This window comes from Biomphalaria glabrata, chromosome 2 (assembly GCF_947242115.1).
Source record: "Biomphalaria glabrata chromosome 2, xgBioGlab47.1, whole genome shotgun sequence".
Classification (NCBI taxonomy): domain Eukaryota; kingdom Metazoa; phylum Mollusca; class Gastropoda; family Planorbidae; genus Biomphalaria; species Biomphalaria glabrata.
Window position 1 is genome coordinate 61,759,519 of NC_074712.1, and position 25,643 is coordinate 61,785,161.

At 37.8% G+C, this 25,643-nt stretch overlaps 3 protein-coding genes across 4 annotated transcripts; 2 read left to right on the forward strand and 1 right to left on the reverse strand.

Moving 5' to 3' along the window:
* Positions 1 to 5,864: 5,864 nt before the first annotated feature.
* LOC106058785 (uncharacterized) lies at positions 5,865 to 8,865 on the forward strand. Its single transcript, XM_013216282.2, has 2 exons — positions 5,865 to 5,991; positions 8,519 to 8,865. Exons 1-2 carry the CDS (start codon positions 5,926 to 5,928, stop codon positions 8,798 to 8,800), a joined length of 348 nt encoding a protein of 115 aa, XP_013071736.2. The 5' UTR covers positions 5,865 to 5,925; the 3' UTR covers positions 8,801 to 8,865.
* Positions 8,866 to 10,321: 1,456 nt separating this feature from the next.
* Positions 10,322 to 14,909, reverse strand: LOC106058786 (probable serine/threonine-protein kinase clkA). Its single transcript, XM_013216283.2, has 3 exons — positions 14,715 to 14,909; positions 11,939 to 12,430; positions 10,322 to 10,410 (listed from the first exon to the last, which is right to left on the reverse strand). The coding sequence occupies exons 1-2, from the start codon at positions 14,769 to 14,771 to the stop codon at positions 11,960 to 11,962; spliced, it is 528 nt and encodes a 175-aa protein (XP_013071737.2). The 5' UTR covers positions 14,772 to 14,909; the 3' UTR covers positions 10,322 to 10,410; positions 11,939 to 11,959.
* Positions 14,910 to 20,526: 5,617 nt separating this feature from the next.
* LOC106058784 (probable serine/threonine-protein kinase clkA) lies at positions 20,527 to 24,364 on the forward strand. 2 transcript variants are annotated; one of them, XM_056021803.1, is made up of 4 exons: positions 20,527 to 20,677; positions 22,209 to 22,474; positions 22,529 to 23,433; positions 24,273 to 24,364. In XM_056021803.1, the coding sequence occupies exons 1-3, from the start codon at positions 20,618 to 20,620 to the stop codon at positions 23,400 to 23,402; spliced, it is 1,200 nt and encodes a 399-aa protein (XP_055877778.1). In that variant the 5' UTR covers positions 20,527 to 20,617; the 3' UTR covers positions 23,403 to 23,433; positions 24,273 to 24,364. The 2 variants fall into 2 exon arrangements, with proteins under 2 accessions (XP_055877778.1, XP_055877777.1); XM_056021802.1 differs by having other exon boundaries at positions 22,209 to 23,433.
* Positions 24,365 to 25,643: the final 1,279 nt, after the last annotated feature.

The window sequence follows — 25,643 nt, forward strand, 5'->3', positions numbered from 1 at the left end:
TCAAGTAACCGTTTCCACCCGGATTCCACGGTGAGGCAGAACAGCGTACCCGGGTGCCCCGTGAACCTAGCACAACGTTCGGTCAATGTCCAGTACAAATAAAAACTAAAATTAACATCATTAAGTCGTGTAAATCTTTTAAGATTTTTATTTTTTAGTTCAGACGATCAAGGACACATTACATAACACGAGAAATATCCTTTCAGCCGAGAGACCAAAACTATTAGCCGATTGTCCAGACAGTTTTGTCGAGTCTTTGTGTATGCAATAATTGTATCATTTCGAATAAACTGGCTTTTAGCGAAGAAACTATTTTGTGTACATTTTTCACCTTTCTTCTGACCTCGTACTGGCGTCTCGCGACGTCATTGAATAAATTAATATATTTTTTAACCTTTGGAACAATATCGTTTTGTTTTTTTTTAATTAATACTCATATATCGATTTAAAAGTAACTAAATGTTGAAGCAAGGGAAATAATAAACAGATTATCAATTTACATCTTGACTTTTTTGTTGTCTCCCTTCGCTAGCAAAGAGTTTAATAATATTCTTTTATAAAGGAGGACTCAAAGCGTCATGATTTACAGTGTATTAGGGTTACTAATTTAACGCATTTTTCGAAATAATGTAATAGCCTACATCCGTATACAGTGATTTTAGTAGGCTCCATCCTTCATAGGGGCATACACAAGATATTCAACAACAAAAAAAAGAACAATTCTGTCAGAAAGTGGAAAAATAATTACGGAGATAAAGAGTTAAACCGAAGTACAAAGAGACTTTGCTAAAATATGAAGCAATCTTGACACTGTTTGTTGTTCAGAAAGATATTAACTCTTTCTCTCCGTAATTATTTCCCACATTCTGGTGAAATAAACGCTGATATAGTCAGTTAGGGGAGAAAGAGTTAAATTAACTTTAAACAAATGAACGTGATGCTTTGAGATCATACAGCCTAAAATTTTGTGTGTTGCCAACTCTAAGATGTAGACACTCGAACAGGATCTACAGGTTATTGAAAAAGCAGCTCTAAGATGTAGACACTCGAACAGGATCTACAGGTTATTGAAAAAGCAGCTCTAATATGTAGACACTCGAACAGGATCTACAGGTTATTGAAAAAGCAGCTCTAAGATGTAGACACACGAACAGGATCTACAGGTTATTGAAAAAGCAGCTCTAAGATGTAGACACTCGAACAGGATCTACAGGTTATTGAAAAAGCAGCTCTAAGATGTAGACACTCGAACAGGATCTACAGGTTATTGAAAAAGCAGCTCTAAGATGTAGACACTCGAACAGGATCTACAGGTTATTGAAAAAGCAGCTCTAAGATGTAGACACTCGAACAGGATCTACAGGTTGTTGAAAAAGCAGCTCTAAGATGTAGACACTCGAACAGGATCTACAGGTTATTGAAAAAGCAGCTCTAAGATGTAGACACTCGAACAGGATCCACAGGTTATTGAAAAAGCAGCTCTAAGATGTAGACACTCGAACAGGATCTACAGGTTATTGAAAAAGCAGCTCTAAGATGTAGACACTCGAACAGGATCTACAGGTTATTGAAAAAGCAGCTCTAAGATGTAGACACTCGAACAGGATCTACAGGTTATTGAAAAAGCAGCTCTAAGATGTAGACACTCGAACATGATCCACAGGTTATTGAAAAAGCAGCTCTAAGATGTAGACACTCGAACAGGATCTACAGGTTATTGAAAAAGCAGCTCTAAGATGTAGACACTCGAACAGGATCTACAGGTTATTGAAAAAGCAGCTCTAAGATGTAGACACTCGAACAGGATCTACAGATTATTGAAAAAGCAGCTCTAAGATGTAGACACTCGAACAGGATCTACAGGTTATTGAAAAAGCAGCTCTAAGATGTAGACACTCGAACAGGATCTACAGGTTATTGAAAAAGCAGCTCTAAGATGTAGACACTCGAACAGGATCTACAGATTATTGAAAAAGCAGCTCTAAGATGTAGACACTCGAACAGGATCTACAGATTATTGAAAAAGCAGCTCTAAGATGTAGACACTCGAACATGATCCACAGGTTATTGAAAAAGCAGCAGACGACTTTGTGAGCTGGCCAGACAAAAGAATTGAGGATGAAGAGTTTGATTTGTCCATTTAATTCCATATGCCCGAGAACATGGATAGGAGTTAGGAGTGAAACTGAATCCGATGAGTAGCCTACACGCAGATGATGCGATAAATATAGAATTTTAAAGATGTAAAGTTTATTGACAGGGGTGTATCTTTTAATTATGCTGTCTTGTACGAACGGACGAGGTGTCTGAATATTAAATATATATTAAATATTTTTTAAAATATGCTGAAAAGCACCATGAAAAGAGACAGAAAATTACATTGTGATGGCTGTTGATAAGGACATTCTGCAAGTAATCTATTTGAACATAGTCGAATAGCTCATTGATGGTAGATCTTAACGAGCCTTGTATGTGAATATGAAGGCCTATATGATAGCATACTCGAATAGCTCATTGATGGGGGATCTTAACGAGCCTTGTATGTGAATATGAAGGCCTATATGATAGAAGTATTTATTTTTTCACGTTATAATAAAAATATCATTTCAAGTGTTATTTAGTAGTATCAAATAGTTTTAAAAATCATGAAAGGAATTATTCATATAGCAAACCAAGCAGGTGCGGTGGCTGAGCGGTAAAGCGCTTGGCTTCCGAACCGAGGTCCCGTGTTAGAATCCTGGTGAAGCAGGGATTTTTTACCCAGCTCTAATGGGTACCTGACATAACTGACATTAGTTGGGGAAAAGTAAAGGCGGTTGGTCGTTATGCTGGTCACATGGCATCCTCGTAAACCATGGGCCACAGAAACAGATGACCTTTGCATCATCTGCCCCCATAGATCTCAAGGTCTGAAAGAGAAATTTTGCTCTTTTTTTAAACCATGCAGGCTTCCTACTATTAGAAATGCATTATGATACATAAACCCAGTTTTCGTCACGATATCAAACTTAACATAATGAGTTTTAAGGGTATGTATAATTCGATACCCCTCAAATGGCACGTAATATGATGGCCGGATTGCATAGAAATTTCTGGCCCTGTCAAGTTGATACTTTAAACAATTATTTATTGTACCTAACAAAACATGAATCAGTAAACGAAAATACCAAATTAATTGTTGGGAATTAATTATTTTGCTTGATATAGAATAAGGGAAATAACTTGTACATTATTGGTAGATATAGTTTTAAGGACGGAATTCTTCCCCCTCCCCCCTTTTTTTTAAAAAAAGGATTTTAAAAATAATTTGCGTGTTATTGGTCCTACCACAAATGTCCTGGAACGTAACGATTTACAACAGTCATGACACCAGTTATGTAAAATCACGTTAGCGGGGACGTTCCGCAAGGTTGTTAACGCCGGAAGTGGTAATGGTCTTAAGCCCATCATTACCTACAAAGTGCTTCCAATGGCATGCGTCTCAAGTAGCCAACCAGTCCAACTCCTGGCCTTCACGTGTGGTTCAGTTACTGAGCCTGGCGGAACCGTTACCACAGACAGGAGAAGGGGCAAAGGCGAGCAACTGGCGCCTAAACCAGTAAGCTTCGGGCAGGAGGGGCTCGTTAGCCTTGGTTGGCTACCCATCTAGGAGCAGGAAAACTCTGAATCCAAACCTCCGCTGCCCTGCGGCTATACCCAAACAAAGGCTTCGGGAGACAACCCTGAGGAAAAATCAGGAGCTGGTGACCCTTAGGCAGACTGTGGCACACCGCGCTACAGCCTGGCAGATCCTGCGGCGCTACTGATCCCAAACTGTATTGGATACTCCGTTCCATTGGTCACATCAGCTGCGCAGAGAGGGGGGAACTACTGTGTGGGCGACATCGTTCCGACCATAAACAATGCCTAGGCTTTCATCTCAGTTGCTCTGAGATGAACTATAGTCGTTCTACGACAAAAGGAGGCCAATGAGGACGTTAGATCTAGATCTATAGTTTATTTAATTCGGACATTGCATGAATTCGGACATTCGCTGTTTTTTGTGGTCATTAAATAAGTATTTTAATATTTATTATAAAACTAGCGCCCTGTATAATGTGCTTGTTCATTTACCAATGATTCTGACCCAATTTCCTTCCATTTAGCTGTCTTTTTATGTAAAAAAACGAATTTCAAATTTGTAAGTCAGGTTGTTGTTTTTTCTTAGGTTACCCGGATGGTTAGGACACACATACACACATCCTTCTCGCACATACACACAGCCTACTCACACACATACACACATCCTACTCACACACATACACAGCCTATACACACAAACAAACAGCCTACTCACACATACAAACAGCCTACACACACATACACACAGCCTACTCACACATACACACAGCCTACTCACACATACACACAGCCTACTCACACATACACACAGCCTTCTCACACATACACACAGCCTACTCACACATACACACAGCTTACTCACACATACACACAACCTACTCGCTCATACACACAACCTACTCACACATACACACAACCTACTCACACATACACAAAACCTACTCACACATACACACAGCCTACTCACACATACACAAAGCCTACTCACACATACACAAAGCCTACTCACACATACACAAAGCCTACTCACACATACACACAGATTACTCACACATACACAAAACCTACTCATACATACACACAACCTACTCACACATACACAAAACCTACTCACACATACACAAAACCTACTCACACATACACAAAGCCTACTCACACATACACAAAACCTAGTCACACATACACAAAACCTACTCACACATACACAAAGCCTACTAGCACATACACAAAGCCTACTCACGCATACACACAGATTACTCACACATACACACAACCTACGCACACATACAGACAACCTACTCACACATACACACAGCCTACTCGCACACTCCTAAACAGCGTTCGTTACAAGCCTAAATATCAAGTAGTGATAAAAGGATATCAGGTTTGCTATTATTAGTTCTTAAAATGTTTTACATGTTACGGATGTTCCTTCAGAGTGGTGCCCTTGTTAACCGTGAGCCACAGAAACAGATGACCTTTACATCATCTGACGTATAGATCGCCAGGTCTGAAAAAGGTAAGCTTACCTTACTTAGCCCTGTAATAGATTCAGTAACAAATACCTTTTAATTTTATCAGGTACTAGTTTGTTTACATTTTGAATGTTTAGACCAAATTTACATTATTTAAGCTAGAACAGGGGTTCTCAACCTGTGGGTCGCGACCCCTTTTGGGGTCGATTGACGATTTGCCAGGGGTCGCCTAAGACCATCGAAAAAATGAATTGCTTTTGTCCATTCTTCTATTGCTGTGTGTGTATACGGAAAGGGGGGGGGGGGGTCGCGGCAGAGTGGGGGATTGTAAAAAGGGGTCGCCGAGCCTAAAAGGTTGAGAACGGCTGAGCTAGAACATATAGCAAGAGAAAAAATAAGAATAGAAGATATGGACAAATATGGGGGCAATGTAATGGCAGTAAAGAATGACTATATATATCTGCAAGCGAAAGACTTAGAGAAAGCTTTAAATAAATAGACAAGATTGGAGAATAAATAGGACACAGCAAAAGTCCTTATAACTACACTGACGATCTACATTTAGTGAACGCCCATGATTTTACTATTTCTATTAGGGATATTACGACCAGGCTCAAAATAACTAGGTCATGTCTGTGCAAATACTGTGCATAATTAACTCCCTTCTCTTTGACGTTATCTGTACTGTATGCCAATCAAGACTGAAACATTTCCTAGTTGATTTCCTTGATTGTTGTCAGTATAAATAGGTAGCTATGACCTCTGTATGGTGAGTTTCGATCTAGGTCTATAACCTCAGCAGATCTGATCCATCCGTCCAAATACCGCAATGAAGCGTGCCCTAGTCCTTCTTCTCTTTCTTGCTGTGGTCAGTGCTAGCCGATATGGCGGTAGGGTAAGTAGATCTAAGTAAGTAGGTTTTAGCCATTAGAAAACTCTAAGCAAGAGGATCTAAGTAAAGTAAGTAGATCTACTAACATACTTTTCCTTTATATGAAATGACTTTTTAAAAAAAGAAATCAAATATCATTTTTATGCATTTAATTGGAAGTTTATTTAAACTGATTGTAATAAAGCAAAAGCAACACCATTTAAATAAAGTTCGTACGGCAGAGCCTCACGCGTTTACATATTTTTACATTACATAATTTCTACGAACTCGTTTGTTTATTTTTGACAAATTACAGTCTGCCCAATTTTTAAGCTCTTTATTTGACTTTCTTTGTGTGGTCTTTGATTGTGAGGCAAGGTCTTGGCAGAGTTTAAGTAATGGATCAACATGCATGACTAGGTTGACCCAGGGACACGCTTAGGACTAAATCATCTTCATTTTTGAAGTAACGTCTGTATTTGATAAGATAAGATAAGAAGGCGTAATCATCTTCATTTTTGAAGTAACGTCTGTATTTTATAAGAAAGATAAGAAGACGTAATCATTTTCAGTTGTAAAGTAACGTCTGCATTTTTATAAGATAAGATGCAGTGTTTCGTTTTACGTTACGCATGATTGCACATTTTCCAAATAATATGTTACATTACAGCATACGTTGTATTCGTAAACAGAGATGTCTAAAGTTAATTTGTCAAAGCTGGTAGCTGTGGCTGGTAGCTGTGGCTGGTAGGGAACAGCTTCAAAATAGAACTAGGAAACAAACTTACGTGGATGATCTTCACAATACTTACTGGCCCAGAGACTTGGTATGACTCATTGAACTTATGCGGATGATCTTCACAATACTTACTGGCCCAGAGACTTGGTGTGACTCATTGAACTTACGCGGATGATCTTCACAATACTTACTGGCCCAGAGACTTGGTATGACTCATTGAACTTACGCGGATGATCTTCACAATACTTACTGGCCCAGAGACTTGGTATGACTCATTGAACTTACGCGGATGATCTTCACAATACTTACTGGCCCAGAGACTTGGTGTGACTCATTGAACTTACGCGGATGATCTTCACAATACTTACTGGCCCAGAGACTTGGTGTGACTCATTGAACTTACGCGGATGATCTTCACAATACTTACTGGCCCAGAGACTTGGTATGACTCATTGAACTTATGCGGATGATCTTCACAATACTTACTGGCCCAGAGACTTGGTGTGACTCATTGAATGAACTAAAGAGGTGTTGGTGGTTGACGCGTAGCTCCACAAAGCTAGCATAACTAAACAGATGTAGGATGTTATGTTTTTAAGGAATTATTTTCAAATTACTTGAACAAACTTCTCTTGTGAACAAATATACGTTTTATAATGTTCAGCAGATTTAAATATAAATGAAATGTAGATCTAATAGTAAACCAAACTGATATTTAAACGAAACCTAGCTCACAATAAAAACACGTCATTAACTCTTTCATATCTCTAGATCATTTGCTTTTCTTAACAACAATTACGACAGACCCAGTCGTGATTTCATCATTTCCCAAAAATCAATGCTCCCTTTCTTCATCATCAACTTGAAAACACACACACACACACACATACTCGATAAGACCGGGAGACTTGAACACTGATTTCTTTAAACTCAACCACTAGATATGACTTGACATTGAAAGCTTTGGGACAGATGATGTGGCCCACGATAAGGAGGGTGTCATGTGGCCAGCACAACGACCTTTACTTCCCAAGCGTCTATCAGGTGAGCTCCAAAGGAGGGGGGGGGTGAGCGTCCTGAAAATCCTGATGTTTGAAATTCCAGTCTTCAAGATCTAAACTCCCTCGATTTGAAAGCCAATCACTTAACAGCTCAACCACCATCGCCCCATATCGAAAGAAATACAAATAATATGGATGCGCGGTGGCGGGGGGCGGGGGGTGGAGGGAAGGTCCCGGGTTTTAATACAGGTGGATATTTCATTTAAGGATCTTTAGGGCGCCACTGAGTCCAACCAGCTCTTATGGGTATCTTACATTAGTTTAAGAAAAGTTAAGGCATTTGGTCGTTGGGCTGGCCACATGACACGCTAGTTAATTATGGGCCATAGATGCCCTTTACATCTTCTGACCTTTACATCATCTGACCTTTACATCATCTGACATTTACATCATCTGACCTTTACATCATCTGACCTTTACATCGTCTGCCCTTTACATCGTCTGCCCTTTACATCATCTGCCATTTACATCATCTGCCCTTTACATCATCTGCCCTTTACGTCATCAGCCCTTTACATCATCTGACATTTACATCATCTGACATTTACATCATCTGTCTTTTACATTATCTGCCCTTAACATCATCTGCCCTTAACGTCATCTGCCCTTTACATCATCTTCCCTTTACATCATGTGCCCTTTACATCATCTGACCTTTACATCATCTGCCCTTTAAATCGCAAGTTCAGAAAAGGGAACATTTCATTTTTTCTAGTAATAATGTAAATGTTTGTTATACACACTTTTTCAGGGTGGCTATGGAGGTAATCGAGGCTATCACGTGGTCTACACTGGTCGCTACAGCAACTACCGGCCCGTCTTCACTGGACACAGAAGCTACGCCTATGCAGGAGGAAGATCTTACTCTGGAGGAAATACCCAAGTCGCAAGTGCAAGTGTAGGCGGCAGTGCTGCAACCAAAGGCAAGGACGTCGATGTGAAAAACAAAGGCGAGGAAGATCTTGATACATATCCCAGCTTTGTCTATCCGTCACCGGAGAGCTATCAACCGCCCGTCAAATCTGGTTATTAAAATTATATTAATCTTGTTTTGTTATGATAACTAGCTTTCTAGAATAAAATATTAATTAAACAATCTTTAAACCTTAAGTTAAATCTTAATCAATTACTTAGGTCTGTAATATATTAGCCTCCTTCAGTCCTAGAACGACTATGGTTCATCTCGAACATTTTTTTCATATGGCTGTACTCTGACCGAAAGTGGGATGAAGGAGTTTTGAAATCTTTCTGTTGGAAAGGAGACGACCACTTTGTTCAGATCTTATGTAACAGTGATTTAATGGGTGCAGGTTATCTTTAAGAATCGTGAGTGTTTTGGAAAAGCATCTTTCATGGAAAAGCTCTCCAAGAGATGGTAGCTGTGTTCGAGTGACATACGAAGCTTTTTTTACACCAAAATTCAACAACGACTTTTCTATCTTAGAAAGCTAAGGGCTTCATTTCAGTTTGTTGTTGATGGTTGTGCCTAGGTATTTGTATTTTTGTACTTGTTCTATGGTTTGATTGTTTATCTGAATTTCTGAAAGATGGCCTTTATGTTTCCTAAAATCAATAATCATTTCTTTAGTTTTCTGAACATTTAAAATTAGAAAGTCATCTATGCACCATTGGTAAAAAGTTAATTGTTGAATGGTACAGATTTTCGTCACCTGCAATAAGGCCAATGATTGCTGTGTCGTCAGCAAATTTTATGATGGGAGTGTCAGCTGAGGAGCTCTGAATGTCATTTGTGTATATGGTATACAATACTGGTGACAGGACGCACCCCTGCAGCGCTCCAGCGCTAAGCTCTCTCGTGCCTGACTTTTACATTTTTACTATAGCGATGACAGTGTGAAAGATGGAAGCCTCTTAACAAGTATCAACCCTAGGTCTACTTTAAATCACATGAGTACTTTTACCATTAAGTTCCATTGTTATATTGAATTTAGGTATAGTATATTTAGAAAATGATTTTCATTGTAAATAAGAATGAAAAGGAATTTATTTAGGAAATTAAAAAAAAAAAAAAAAAAAACAGGCGAGATTTGTACATGTGTATTTCTAGTTTGTGTGTCACAGTGTGTGTGTGTTGCGTTTTAAATTTTAGTAGTTTAATTATATTTTATGAACAAAAAAAATTTTTTTTGCAAAGTATTTTACTTTTAAATACTATAATTATTTATTTGTTAATTATATTCTTTTCGTTTACAAAACATAATCGCCGATATTTTTAAGGGAAGAAAAAAGCCAATTTATAATTACTGAAGACTTCAATTTAGTTGAAAACTAAAACACTTTAATAATAATAAAAAAAATTTAGTCCCCATGTGTGAAAGCCGGGCGTTAGAATAGATCATGAAAGTCAACTCTACTGCCAAATCTGGATAGATCATGAAGTTAAACTCTACTGCCAAATCTGGCCTCACGTTTCTTTTACATCCTTCAGCGTTGTAGACTTTGGTCACTCTAGGCGTTCCTGTTTTAAATCTTATGAATTGAGAACTCAAAATTCAAAAAGTAAATGTATAAATAATAATAAAAAAACACAGCGTTTGGTTGTCATTAATCATTTAGTAGTATTTCTAACTCATATTCAGATCTCCCAAAACCAAAATAGTGTCTTGAATCTTGAAATGACATCTGTAAAAAAAAACAAAAACAAAAGGTTGAAACTGAAGAATAAAATATACTCTGTTTGTATCTTTCAACAACTAGTACAATTTGCCCGTCAAATTTATGGTGCCTTACATGAGGAAACCGAACCAGATGGAGGATTCTCACCAACCAAGAAATATACCAGGTAAATGAAGACCCCTTCTATAGTGACGGAAATAAAAAGGAACAGATTACGTTGCGGGCAGGTCATCTTGAAAGAATGCCGGAGCATAGACAAGTAAAGATATTGTTCACCGGCAAAAATCAAAAGGCAGACGTCCCAAAGGCAGGCCACGAGTACTGTGGCTTGATGACGTAGAGGCAGATCTACAGTAGCTCAAAGTCCAGGCATGGAGACGCTAAGTACAGGAGAGATCAGAATGGAGAAATGCGCTAAAGTAGGCGAGAGCCATCCTTTGGCTGTAGCGCCACTGGGATGGATGGATGGATGGATGGATGGATAGATGGATGGATTGCATTCTTAATGTGGAACTAGAAATACACTTGAACACTTATTTTTATTTATAAACAAAACTGAACATAACGTTTATGAACAAATTATCCACAGCTTTCCACTTCATTGTGGACGTATGTAGAAATATAAATAAAATAATTCCTGAAATTAAAAAAGATAAAACTTACTCGTCCACGATCACACCCTTTTTTTTTTTTAAGTTTGAACTACGAACAGGGCCGGCCTTTGATAACTGAAGGCCCTGGGCGAATTAAACTTGGTGGCGCCGAATGAAAAAAAAAAAGGAAGGGCGAGAAATAAAATGATATTATTTATTATAAATTTGCTCGTCTATATCTAGGGCAAAGGGGCGCAGCTCCTGAGTGGTTATGCGCTTGGCTTCGAACCTATGGCCCTGGGTTCGAATCTCGGTGAAGACTGGGATTTTTTAATTTCGGGGATTTTTAAGACGCCACTAGGTCCACCCGACTCTAATGGGTACCTGACTTTAGTTGGGGAAATTAAAGACGGTTAGTCGTTGTACCTCCCACGTGACACCCTGCTCGTTAACCGTTGGCCATAGAAACAGATGACCTTAACATCGTCTGCCCCATAGATGGCAAGGTCTGAAAGTGTAATACTCTGTATCTACATTTACAACAAAAAAACAAAAAAAAAAAAAAAAACAACGAAATTCATTTAACGCAATTTCCGTAGTAGAAAGAGTTTGACTAATAAACATGGAGTCATAGAGCTATGCTAAGTTTGAGATCTGATCCAAGTTTCGCATTTTTTTCTCTCGACATTTATTTTTTGTAATAGGCGAGCCCCCCACACTAACTGTAGGCCCTAAGCGGCTTCTTAGTTTGTTTATGTCTAAGACCGGCTCTGCTTCGACTGACAACATCATCAGAATTGAATGCAGCCTACACAACCAAACCATCCGCTCACATGTGCTCATGGCTACATCAGAAACACACAACTACACTCCAGATCAACACAACACTAAGATATATCCTAGGTCTACAATATAGATATATATAGATACACAACCATTACCTTTATGTCATTAGGTCAATGTTAATAGTTGGGTCTTGCCAAATATCCTATTTTATTATTGTTATACTCTGGGCCATAGTAGTCTGAGGATGGAGCATTGTAATTATTTTTGCCGTAGTTGGCATTGTTGTAACCTTGGTTGACGTTGGCATTGTTGTTTTCTTTACCGTAACCTGGGGAACTGGCGCTTATTTTAATAGAGTAGTCCTCCTTGCTAGTAGAACTATAGCCATTGACAAGAAAAGCATAGGTGTCCTCATAGACGTCGTCATCGGTATTATCTTTAAGGGAGTTGGTGGTTTTGCCTGTGGAGTCAACTTTGCTGGCGTAGTCTACTTTACCGGCGTAGTCGGCCTTGCCAGCGTAGTCAACTTTGCTGACGTAGTCGCCTTTGTAAAGGTTTCCCTGGTTGTTATTTTGATATTGGCTTGAACCATAGACTCCGTTGACCTGCTGGCCACCTTTATAACTGTCATACTTTTTGTTGTATGCCTAAATATAGAATTTGAGATATGAAGAATTAATGCATTCATAACATGAATCTGTAGCGATGTAGGGATCTATTACAGAGGTCAAACATGTACAAAGGTCAAACAGGTACAAAGGTCAAACATTTACAAAGGTCAAACATGTACAAAGGTCAAACATGTACAAAGGTCAAACAGGTACAAAGGTCAAACAGGTACAAAGGTCAAACATGTACAAATGTCAAACTATGTAAAAAGGTTATTCATGTACAAAAGTCATACATAAAACACAGGTACAAAGCTCAAACATGTACAAAATGTCAAACATGTACAAAGGTCAAACATGTACAAGGTCAAACATTTACAAAAATAAACATGTACAAAGATCAAACATGTTCAAAGACCAAACATGTACAAAGACCAAACATGTACAAAAACCAAACATTTACAAAAACCAAACATGTACAAAAACCAAACATTTACAAAAACCAAACATTTACAAAAATAAACATGTACAAAAACCAAACATTTACAAAAATAAACATGTACAAAGATCAAACATGTTCAAAGACCAAACATGTACAAAGACCAAACATGTACAAAGTCCAAACAAGTACAAAGACCAAAAATGAACAAAGACCAAACATGCAAAAAGATCGACTATGTAAAGATCACGTTGCAGTACAAATGACATATCTACAAGAGACCAATCTGTAACGGATGTAAAGAGTTGAAATGTGATAGTAAGCTTAGTCTCCCTTCACTACAACACGATGTCTTGCCCGTAAACATAAAAGACTAGAGAAACATGTCAATATATTCACTAGACCTTTGAACTTTGTTTCCTTATGGAAAATACTGAAATAATCTTGAGGTAGTAGGAGCGACAAAGCGTCAGTCTGTCCCTCTCTTAAACTCCCCCGACACTTTCTTTCGTTACCTTCAAAAAATTATACAATTAAATAATCTGTATCCGGTCAGTAAATATAACAGTAGTTAATATAACAGTAAATATAACAGTTTAAATATTAAAAACAAGATGTTATGGCACGATTAGGAATTAGAAAGGGAAATGTTTTGCCTTAAAGACAATGACGGGCGACTAGTAAACACAAGACTAGGATGTTAAGAAGAATAGCGAAATGTAGACAGACTACTTTTGACGGCTTTAGAGAGAGGCAGTTTTTATGGTATCAGCGTCGACTACTTTCTATTGTTGGTCTTTTGCCTGTGTTATTTGATTTCATTATTTGAGAGTTATCGCCGTTTGGCTTATCTGCACTAGACACAGCGCGGAAGCGCCTAATAAAGAAAAACATTAGCAGCTTTAAATTTAATTAACAACTCAGTTATTGATACAGTACGGCTGACTTCGCCATATATTTTTTTGATCAAATGTACAGCCAAATTTAAATTTATTTCTTTTATACTTTGAAAAATTATAACTGGCAGACCAGAGTTTTCCCAGTGTGGCCAACGAGCAAGTATTTCTTTTCTCAGTTATATTCATCAACTGTCTGGTCGGGATGGCTGCCTGGTCGCGCGGTTTGCGGGCTGGACTGTCGTTCAGATTTATCGATGTTCCCGGGTTCAAACCCTTTCCCGATCCCATCCCCCGTCGTCCCGCGGGAGGTTTGGACTAGGAAGTAATTATCTTCAACTCTGAAGGAACATCCGAAACATGTAGAACATTTTTACAACATTTTTTCTATTAAAAAACACACCATTAGAGCCGCTTTTTGAGCTCAGCTTCCAGGTTTCGCCCTCCATGAATTTATGACTTGAATAGAGGCATTGTAATAAGAAATACCTAAGCAGTGAGACAACTTTTGTTGAAGCTTGACAATGGATCTAAACATCAAGTTAAACGCTGTCTTCCTGTAATCTCCCTGTCCTGCACCGTAAATATGTTTTAGAATGCTACAAGCTGAGCCGTCTGTCCGACAAAATAGCGATCGACAAAATAGCGCCGACAAAAACGCGCCGACAAAATAGCGCGACATAAAATAGCGCAGACTGATACATGATATTTATTTAGCATGGAGTGAAGTCCTAAATATGTTCCATAATATGCCTTATAATATCATGTTGAGATTAGGTCTATAACGATTGGAGAAATACATGATCCTTAAATCAAGGCCAAGAAATGGGCACTTAGGAGGTAAATATTGCAGTATGCTTATCTCTCGAGACCAAAGGAGCCCCCCCCCCAAAAAAAAAAATCATTTTTAGAATGTCATTTAAACAACAAATACAAAATTTGAATTAAACAGCATTTTAACAAAGATGTAATGACCAATGTCACTCACCGTGTCATATCCAGCGCTGACAGTGGCAAGCAAACCGCAAAGTATAACAAGAATCATTTCTGTTTTAATCACTTACTAACGTCTAATAGCTAGACTAGATCTAACGAATTGAGATTCAGAAGAAAGACCTTACAGGAAGCCACGCAAACATTAATACTTAGTAAACCGTCTACAAAATGTTATCTTTTGTCGAGTTCCCACGTCATAATCATAACGACGAATGATTAATGTCAATTTTGTAACAGAGAAATTCATCATTTGACAGGAAGGGGTCAAAGGTGATTTCACCTAACGTAATCTTGGGAATAAATAGATTTGTAATGAGGATTAGAGAAATGTGCGTTGAGATAGAAGAGACACTGACAAAAAAAACGGACGATTATCATATTATATGCATTTAGTAAAATGACTGCTCTTTAACTGTTGAATTGATCTTGACATATGACACATCGCTTTCCCTAATGTTAGTGTTCATCCAGTTGGTTTCTCGTGACTATCTCTGCACTAAAAATAACGTCAACGGGGGGAGTCCATTGGTCTGTTTTCACTTCTGAAGTACTGCGAAGTTTCTAAAGGCGAAATTCTAAATGATGAGTTTTTAATGATAAATTCTAAAGGATGAATTTTTAATGATAAATTCTAAATGATGAATTTTCAATGATAAATTCTAAATGATGAATTTTCAATGATAAATTCTAAATGATGAATTTTCAATGATAAATTCTAAATGATGAATTTTCAATGATAAATTCTAAATGATAGTTTCAAATGATAAATTCTAAATGATACAGCTAAATGCCAGATTCTACATGACCAATTCGAAATGACATTTTCTAAATGGTAGACACTAATAACTCTCTAGCTGCTTGATGCTATATGCTTGAAACAAAATATTGGATTCTAAATGGTAGACACTATTAACTCTCTAGCTGCTTGGCTCTATATGCTTGAAACAAAATATTGGATTCTAAATGGTAGACACTATTAGCTCTCTAGCTGCTTGGCTCTATATGCTTGAAACAAAATATTGGATTCTAAATGGTAGACACTATTAGCTCTCTAGCTGCTTGGCTCTATATGCTTGAAACAAAATATTGGATTCTAAATGGTAGACACTAATAACTCTCTAGCTGCTTGATGCTATATGCTTGAAACAAAATATTGGATTCTAAATGGTAGACACTATTAACTCTCTAGCTGCTTGGCTCTATATGCTTGAAACAAAATATTGGATTCTAAATGGTAGACACTATTAGCTCTCTAGCTGCTTGGCTCTATATGCTTGAAACAAAATATTGGATTCTAAATGGTAGACACTATTAGCTCTCTAGCTGCTTGGCTCTATATGCTTGAAACAAAATATTGGATTCTAAATGGTAGACACTAATAACTCTCTAGCTGCTTGGCTCTATATGCTTGAAACAAAATATTGGATTCTAAATGGTAGACACTATTAGCTCTCTAGCTGCTTGGCTCTATATGCTTGAAACAAAATATTGGATTCTAAATGGTAGACACTATTAGCTCTCTAGCTGCTTGGCTCTATATGCTTGAAACAAAATATTGGATTCTAAATGGTAGACACTAATAACTCTCTAGCTGCTTGGCTCTATATGCTTGAAACAAAATATTAAATTCTAAATGGTAGACACTAATAACTCTCTAGCTGCTTGGCTCTATATGCTTGAAACAAAATATTGGATTCTAAATGGTAGACACTAATAACTCTCTAGCTGCTTGGCTCTATATGCTTGAAACAAAATATTGGATTCTAAATGGTAGACACTATTAGCTCTCTAGCTGCTTGGCTCTATATGCTTGAAACAAAATATTGGATTCTAAATGGTAGACACTATTAGCTCTCTAGCTGCTTGGCTCTATATGCTTGAAACAAAATATTGGATTCTAAATGGTAGACACTATTAGCTCTCTAGCTGCTTGGCTCTATATGCTTGAAACAAAATATTGGATTCTAAATGGTAGACACTAATAACTCTCTAGCTGCTTGGCTCTATATGCTTGAAACAAAATATTGGATTCTAAATGGTAGACACTATTAGCTCTCTAGCTGCTTGGCTCTATATGCTTGAAACAAAATATTGGATTCTAAATGGTAGACACTATTAGCTCTCTAGCTGCTTGACTCTATATGCTTGAAACAAAATATTGGATTCTAAATGGTAGACACTATTAGCTCTCTAGCTGCTTGGCTCTATATGCTTGAAACAAAATATTGGATTCTAAATGGTAGACACTATTAGCTCTCTAGCTGCTTGACTCTATATGGTTGAAACAAAATATTGGATTCTAAATGGTAGACACTATTAACTCTCTAGCTGCTTGACTCTATATGCTTGAAACAAAATATTGGATTCTAAATGGTAGACACTATTAGCTCTCTAGCTGCTTGACTCTATATGCTTGAAACAAAATATTGGATTCTAAATGGTAGACACTATTAGCTCTCTAGCTGCTTGGCTCTATATGCTTGAAACAAAATATTGGATTCTAAATGGTAGACACTATTAGCTCTCTAGCTGCTTGACTCTATATGCTTGAAACAAAATATTGGATTCTAAATGGTAGACACTATTAACTCTCTAGCTGCTTGACTCTATATGCTTGAAACAAAATATTGGATACTAAATGGTAGACACTATTAGCTCTCTAGCTGCTTGAAACAAAATATTGGATACTAAATGGTAGACACTATTAACTCTCTAGCTGCTTGAAACAAAATATTGGATTCTAAATTTTAGATTTCAGGCGTGGTGTCTAAGTAGTATAGCGCTTAGCTTTCGAAACGTGGGGTCTAGAGATAGAATCTTGGTGAAAATGGACTTTTGAAATTCGTGATTTTTTAAGACGCCCTGCCATTTTTAATCGGTACCTGACATTAGTTAGAGAAAGTAAAGGCGGTTGGTCGTTGTGATGACCACATAATCCCCATCGTTAGCCGTTGGCCATAGAAGCAGATGAACTTTAACTTCACCAGCTATAGATCGCAAAGTGTGAAAGGGTTACTTTACTTTTTTTTTTTCTCTAAATACTGTATTCTAAATGCTAAATTCAAAATGAGTGGCGTAACTGGGGGATGAGGAAATTTGAAAATCCAACTTGAGGGGGACCCCCAAATGAAAGTTCGAATTTTGTTTACATTAAATATTGAATATGACGCCATTATCTCATTTCATGATGTAGAATGTCAAAATGCAAGGACCCCTAAAGAGGCCGAGCCCCCAGGCACCCAAATCCCTCGCAACTCCACTGTTCAAAATATTAGATTCTTAATACTAGACTCTCAAAGCTAGTTTGTTTTTAAGCGAATTGAGAAACACTAAGCTAGGAGATGACCGGAAGTCGACCTTTTAAGTAAAGAACAATTTTATGAAAGGAATCGGCCAACTTTCTAATGGCTAAAAAAGACATTTTCGCACATAAATGATATATTTTATACACTGTGTTAATCATGGGCGTAGCCATAATTTTTTTTCGGGGGGGGGGGGGGGGGGTTGGGGGGAATTTTTCTCCCCCCCCCCCCCCTTGCAAGAAAAAAAAGTGTGTGTGTGTGACTGTGTGCATAATTAATCTTTATTACATTCTGATCCTTCTTTCGAAAGACGTCTATTGTACTCTAGAATAGGTTCTTCCTGGAGTTAGTGGAAAAATTGTAGACTCCCTGTCCTTGCTAGCAAGGGGGTCTGGGGGAGCACTGGGAGGTCCCCCAGCGTGGGGCGTAGCCCCTCTGCCAAGCACTATTTCCGGTATTGAAAGCCGACAAAAAGTAAATTCTGAGGTATCTACAGTGCATTATCCTGCTATTTAAAAAAAATCATTTCAAAAACCTGATGTGCTATTCTTACTGACTAAGACCCTCCCGCGCCGTTCGGCGTATTTGGCGACAAGCTGTTCCCACAAAAATCTGTCACTGGTAATGTCTGAAGCCTCTTCTTCTAAGGACCTTCATGAAAGTGTGGCGCCAAGTTGTACTAGGATGTCATCACAACTCTTGTTGTGCGTAATTCATTTTGTCGGAGAACATGTCTCGAAAATCTCATGCGACACTCTTTCACAACCTTACTAAGGGGTCGACTCCCAGTTCGGCATAGGATTTCCTTGATTTAGACCCAATCTCTATAACTGACTCCTAAAATCTGTCTGTTGAGCCACATTTAGTGTTTTTCAATTTCGGCAGATGACTATTCACTGCACTTTATTCATGGAGCCCAGCCACTGGTAGAAATGCGTAACCTCTTTTGACTACGCTTTTGGAATGAGGTGACTGTAGTTTGCTTCAGATTTTATATCAAAAAGGGAAGTAGTATCGTCAAAATCATCTTTTGGGGGGTTTTAAACTAAAAAATCTAAATCTCTTTAAATTCAAAACCCCATTTAGCTACGCTCATAGAATATGGTGACTGTAGTTTGCTTTAAAATAATATTGAAGAGGGAGGTTTTCAACCTCAAAACTCTCTGTAGGGGATTTTAATCTCAAAACCATCAGGAGGGGTTTTAAACTTTAAAAAAGTCATCTGGAGAAGGGGGGTTTAAACTCCCCCCCCCCTCTTTGGCCTAGCTACGCTCATAGAATTTTGAGTGTGTAATTTGCTTTTTTTTTTTAATTGCATTGGTATTTTTTAGTTTCAAGCCCCCCTGAAGGGGGGTTTAAACTCAAAACACTTTCGCTACGCTCATAGAATTTTGAGTGTGTAATTTGCTTTTTTTTTTAAATTGCATTGGTATTTTTTAGTTTCAAGCCCCCCTGAAGGGGGGTTTAAACTCAAAACCCTTTCGCTACGCTCTTAGAATTTTGAGTGTGTAATTTGCTTTTTTTTAAATTGAATAGGGGGATATAAAATCAAAATCTTCCTTAACTGTGCTCTTGGAATTTGGGGATAGTTGTTTGCTTTTTTTTTTTGTTTTCTTTTTAGAAGAGAGGGATTTAACTGCAAAAACCCCTGCTTTTTAAACTCAAACCCCCCTGGTAGGGGGTTTTAAACTCAAACCCCCCTGGTAGGGTTTTTTAAACTCAAAACCCCCTTGGCTGCGCTGGGGCAAGTGATGGTTTAGTACTAAAATCTCACCTAAAATAAACAAAATCAAAGCAAAAAATCAGTAACTAAAGTTCGTCTCCCCTCCCTTCATTTCGGGGGGGGGGGGGGGGTTGAACCCCAACCCCCCCCCTGGCTACGCCCATGGTGTTAATCGTGTGAACTTCATCTCAAGCCGTTGGCCTTATTGCAAATAGCATTGAATAACTACAGTCAAACTAAAACTGAAAATTAAGCATTTGAGGTGAACGAGGGCAAAGGATGGTAACTAATCCATCCACTGATCTCGTTCTATGATAACAATGATTATCGCATCTTGATCTGAAGTCGACTCTTCAACCCTGGAGGTAAAAATATCAATTATTCCAGGTAAACGAGTGATGTGGGTCTTAAGGCAACTTTCACACTGGTAAGCTAATCCTTCTCAAGACACACCCTTTGTTTGCCCCTAACACCCGATTTGAAGCTGATTTCCTTTTTTTATCCTTGCATATTTCTTGACATTTAGTCTAGTTTTCTTCCTTACAAAAAATGCTATCGGTATTGTATCTGTATTAATTAAAAATTAATTTAATTAAAAAAAAAAGGATCTTCGTCCAGACGTTTTCACAGTGATAGCATGCCAAAAAAATGTTTCCTTATATGTGACGTTTCTGACAGATTTATCTTCAAAAATTAAAAAAAAAAAAAAAAAAAAACCTCCTGATTAGTGATTATTTTTTAATTTTTTGTTTTAATTAAGCTTAACCAGTAATTGTCAGGCTATATAAGCCCCGGTGGAGCAGCTTTTAAGTATCGTCTTTTCTGAACTTTCGTTAAAGACCATCAGCTGACCAAGTTCATCTATCCACCATGAACACTGCTATTGCTTTCTGTCTGCTGGTTGCTGGCGTCAGCGCCTCTTATGGCCCGGTAATTATAACCAAATATTTTACTGCTTTAGATTTCAGAGTTGTAGTGGTTTTGTTGTATTCTTCTTAATAAGTATTGATGTGTCAAGTGGCTCTTACTAAGTTTTCATAAATTCAGAAATAAGCGGGCAGGGTTCGGACCTCGTGACAATCATGACAATGTCATATATCATGTCATATATATTATATTGTGTAGCTTTCAATAGTCACCACACGTTTCTTATTGGTTAATTTGTTCACCGCTTGTAATGAGTATTTAATTTTTTTTTTCATTGCTATATTGCCTTCATATAAATGTATAGTTACCTAATTAAATCTAATTTTTTTTTTGGAAACTTATACCAGAAGCATTGCAATCATGCTTACCTTTATGCTGTATTAATTTAAGTTTTGGAGGCGCTGTGGCTGAGCCCAAAGCTCTTGGCTTCTGAACCGGGCCCCGAGGTTCGAATCCTGGTGAAAACTGGGATTTTAAATTTGGGGATCTTTGGACGCTTCTGAATTCACCCAGCTCTAATGGGTACCTGACATTATTTGGGGAAAGTAAAGGGGGTTGGTCCTTGTGCTGGCCACCTGAAAACCTCGTAAACCGTTGGCCACAGAATCAGATGACCTTTACTTCATCTGCCCTATAGATTGCAAGGTCTAAAAGAGGAACTAATTAAGGTTTAGCAGAGCTTAACTTTGGTTAAATCATACATCAACACGCACACATCCGACACATCTCAGACTTTCCTTCGAAACAAAATTAAGTCCTAAGTATCTAGTCATCCTAGCAGGGCCGTCTTAGGAAATAGGACAACAAACCAGCCGCCTAGGTCCTCCGATTGGTGGGATCTTGCATAGAACTAAAACAATTAAAAAAAAAACAAGAATTAAAAAGTAGCCAATTAGTTAATTAATTACTGGATATAACTTATTTTGTTTGGTATCAACAAAAGGAACAAAATTGTACTTGACTGATGTGACGGTACAAATTGAATAAGCCCTCTTTAAACTTTGTCGCTTAAAAGTTTGAAACTAACAACATAAAGCTATAAAACTTCTAATCTCATAAGCATTTAGCTGGAACAGTGGCTAGAGCATTGGCTTGAACCCTCGAGTTCGAAGTCATGTAATACAACTTTTTTTTTAATAAAATAAATTTTAAAAGCGATCACGGTAGCCTTCACACATATACCCCCTTCTTTATTCAGACAATTACACTTAATATAAGCTTGTTTTAAAGAAAACGTTTTTATATTATTGTTATTGTATTTGCTCGAGGTTAAATATTTGTAGACACCATATTTATGTCAAGAAAAAAAACTTGATGCGTAATTACCGTAGTACAGCATATACGTTGTATTTTTTAAAATCCGTTAGACCTTGACGCGTACATTACGTGAGACCTATGGAAATTATAATTTTTTTTAAACAAGAAAATGTCTAATGAAAAATAATAAAAGAGAATATTAACAAATAATTCAAAAAAACTGAAATAGAGTATACTGCTACCCATAACTATAAACCTGTCAAATTTAATTTCACAGGTGTATTACGGAGATCAGGCTTACCAAGGAAACAATGGTTACTCTGCTGGAAAAAATACCTACCCCAGCGGCAACTACGCAAGCAACAACGGTTACCAAAGCAACAATGCCTACCAAAGCAACAATGCCTACCCTAGCTACGCTGCCTACCCAAAAAGCAATGTCTATTACAACAGCAATAACTACCAAAACAACAATGCCTACCCAAGCAAGAACGCTTATGAATACAACAACGTCTACCCTAGCAGTGCTAGCTACGCCAGTGCCTCTGTCTACGCCAGCAAAGATAACTACGCCAGCAAAGACAACTACGCCAGTGCCTCTGTCTACGCCAGCAAAGATAACTACGCCAGCAAAGATAACTACGCCAGCAAAGATAACTACGCCAGCAAAGATAACTACGCCAGCAAGGATAACTACGTCAGCGCCCCTGTCTACGCCAACAAAGATAACTACGCCAGCGCCTCTGTCTACGCCAGCAAAGATAACTACGCCAGCAAAGATAACTACGCCAGCGCCCCTGTCTACGCCAGCAAAGATAGCTACCCCAGTGCCTCTGTCTACGCCAACAAAGATAACTACGCCAGCGCCTCTGTCTACGCCAGCAAAGATAACTACGCCAGCGCCTCTGTCTACCCCAGCAAGAAAGCTTATGAATACAACAACGTCTACCCTAGCAGTGCTAGCTACGCCAGTGCCTCTGTCTACGCCAGCAAAGACAACTACGTCAGCAAAGATAACTACGCCAGCAAAGACAACTACGTCAGCAAAGACAACTACGTCAGCAAAGATAACTACGCCAGCAAAGACAACTACGTCAGCAAAGATAACTACGTCAGCAAAGATAACTACGTCAGCAAAGACAACTACGTCAGCAAAGATAACTACGCCAGCAAAGACAACTACGTCAGCAAAGATAATTACGCCAGCAAAGATAACTATGTCAGCAAAGATAACTACGCCAGCAAAGATAACTACGCCAGCAAAGACAACTACGTCAGCAAAGATAACTACGTCAGCAAAGATAACTACGCCAGCAAAGATAACTACGCCAGCAAAGACAACTACGCCAGCAAAGATAACTACGTCAGCAAAGATAACTACGCCAGCAAAGACAACTACGTCAGCAAAGACAACTACGTCAGCAAAGATAACTATGTCAGCAAAAATACTTACGCCAGCAATGTTTACTAGGCTGTACAACCTAAACACTATACTAACGGAGGTAAGAAATACTTTGTTTTGAAGTAGTTCTAATATTAGAGCTACATGTCTTTTTGATTTATTGGGGATTTTCATGATGGATTTAAATCAGAGTACTCTCCTCTTAGTTTAAATGTTACTTCCATCCGGTTTATATTTTACTTTCTATTATCAAAGCGATAAAATAAAGTAACAGAGAAAGAAGAGAAAGCGATATAGACAAATGTGTGAGCGATGTAAGCTAATTGACGTAATATGTCAAATTTGATATTTGAAAAACTGAACCCATGCACAGTATGCGTTATTAAAAAGGCCGGGTTTAATACTTGATAAGGCCCTAAGCGTTTGTTGTTGTTTTTTTAATGGAGACCTTGTTTGTTTTTTTGTTTTTTTTCCTTTTTTTTTCTTACAAATGATTAAAAGTATCTTTAACAAGTAAGCTTGTGTTGCCTATAGGTAAATCCAAAACGATAATTAATTGTATGGTAAATGTGTGGAGGCGCTGTGGCTGAGCGCTAAAGCGCTTGGTTTCTGGTGATTTTTAATTTCGGGATCTTTGGGGACCTCTGAGTCCACCCAGCTCTAATGGGTACCTGACATTAGTTGGGGAAAAGTTGGTCGTTGTGCTGGCCACATGACACCCTCGTTAACCGTAGGCCACCTTAACAGATGACCTTTACGTCCTCTGTCCACAAAGTCTGAAAGGGGAACTTTATTTTACTATATGTGTGGGTATAAAAAATATACGTGTGTAACTGTGAAACCCATTAGAAGAAAAACTGGTTATAGATTCTTAAATTATTAGTTCAAAGATTTATAACTTATACATTTAGAATAACAACTCTTTGTTTTTCATTTCAGATGAGGTCACTGCACTTTGAAGTCGTTAACTTTGTACTGACCGCACCATGTGTTGTACTCTTTTTAAACAATAAATATAAGTTATAGTTGAACCTCTGTGTTTCTCGTGGTACATGTGTTATAATCATTGCATATTTTGATTTGTTTCTCATATACAACTACAAGGAAATGATAAGGCTGACACACTCGCCAAGAGACTAAAAACACAAAATACCTAGGTGTTATAATAAATGAAAAACTGTCATGGAATCCACATATTGATGAAACTATAAAAAAATCAAACAAAGCATTAGGATTTAATAAAAGAAATTTCTATAAATCAAATAAGAACATAAAACTAAAATGTTATTTAACCTTGGTTAGGCCAATAATAGAATATGCATCCTCCGTTTGGGACCCCTCAACTCAAGATAACATTAAGAAATTGGAACAGACACAAAATAGAGCAGTCAGATTCATAACAAAAATATTCACATTTGACTAGAGTAACACCTTTAGTAAAATTACTAAATTTAGAAAGCCTTCAGGACAGAAGGCTCAAAAGTAAAGTAGCAATCATACATAAAACACTGAACCATAATCTTCAAATACAAAAACAAAATTTAATAAAATACTCTGAAAGACACAAAGATAAAGGCACATTCCTCGTCCCATATGCTAGGACAAATTTGTACAAATGCTCCTTCTTCCCTAGTGCTATTAGAGCATGGAATGGGTTGCCTGAGCTAGCCAGGAAAACCAGTGACTTGGCAGAATTTAAGTCATTGGTTAATATGCATGACTAAATGCATGACGCGTAGGACGTAATCATCTTCTTTTTTGAAGTAATATCTGTATTATATAAGATAAGAAGATAAGAGTGGGAGAACTAACTCACAAATAAACTCTGCACTCTATCCAGAAGAATTGAAGAAATTAATTGTAAATAAAATAAATGAGAAATGGACGAGCTCTCATCTAAATCCCGACAAGATCGAACGTCTAATCTTTTGACTCAGGACCGGACACAACAGAATGAGACAACATATGTACCGGAAGCTCAAAATTGGAGCCAGTGAAATCTGCCCATGTGGAGTGCCACCAGAGAATGCCGACCACGTCCTCCAAAACTGCTCTCTTTACCAAGAGGCCCGTATAAGACACTGGCCCCAAAACACCTCAATAGAAATAAAACTATATGGAGAGCTTCCTGATTTGGAAACCACTGCGCAGTTCATCTCATTGTCAGGGTTCAATTTTATATATGCTGCTTGTCTCTTGTTCTTGTGTTTCTTAACTTGGCTCACTAGGGGTTTCACTTATACGAACAAATATTACTTGATTCTTAAATTCTTCAATACTCAATTACAATTACTTAATACTTGCTTAGTT

What these genes read in the sequence shown, in the direction of transcription:
- LOC106058785 (XM_013216282.2), top strand. Translation starts at nt 5,926, where the DNA reads ATGAAGCGTGCCCTAGTCCTTCTTCTCTTTCTTGCTGTGGTCAGTGCT. An exon ending in CTAGCCGATATGGCGGTAGG is followed by an intron (nt 5,992 to 8,518) that starts GTAAGTAGATCT and finishes ACACTTTTTCAG; the next exon opens with GGTGGCTATGGAGGTAATCG.
- LOC106058786 (XM_013216283.2), bottom strand. Translation starts at nt 14,771, where the DNA reads ATGATTCTTGTTATACTTTGCGGTTTGCTTGCCACTGTCAGCGCTGGA. An exon ending in TCAGCGCTGGATATGACACG is followed by an intron (nt 12,431 to 14,714) that starts GTGAGTGACATT and finishes TTCTATATTTAG; the next exon opens with GCATACAACAAAAAGTATGA.
- LOC106058784 (XM_056021802.1), top strand. Translation starts at nt 20,618, where the DNA reads ATGAACACTGCTATTGCTTTCTGTCTGCTGGTTGCTGGCGTCAGCGCC. An exon ending in TCAGCGCCTCTTATGGCCCG is followed by an intron (nt 20,678 to 22,208) that starts GTAATTATAACC and finishes TTAATTTCACAG; the next exon opens with GTGTATTACGGAGATCAGGC.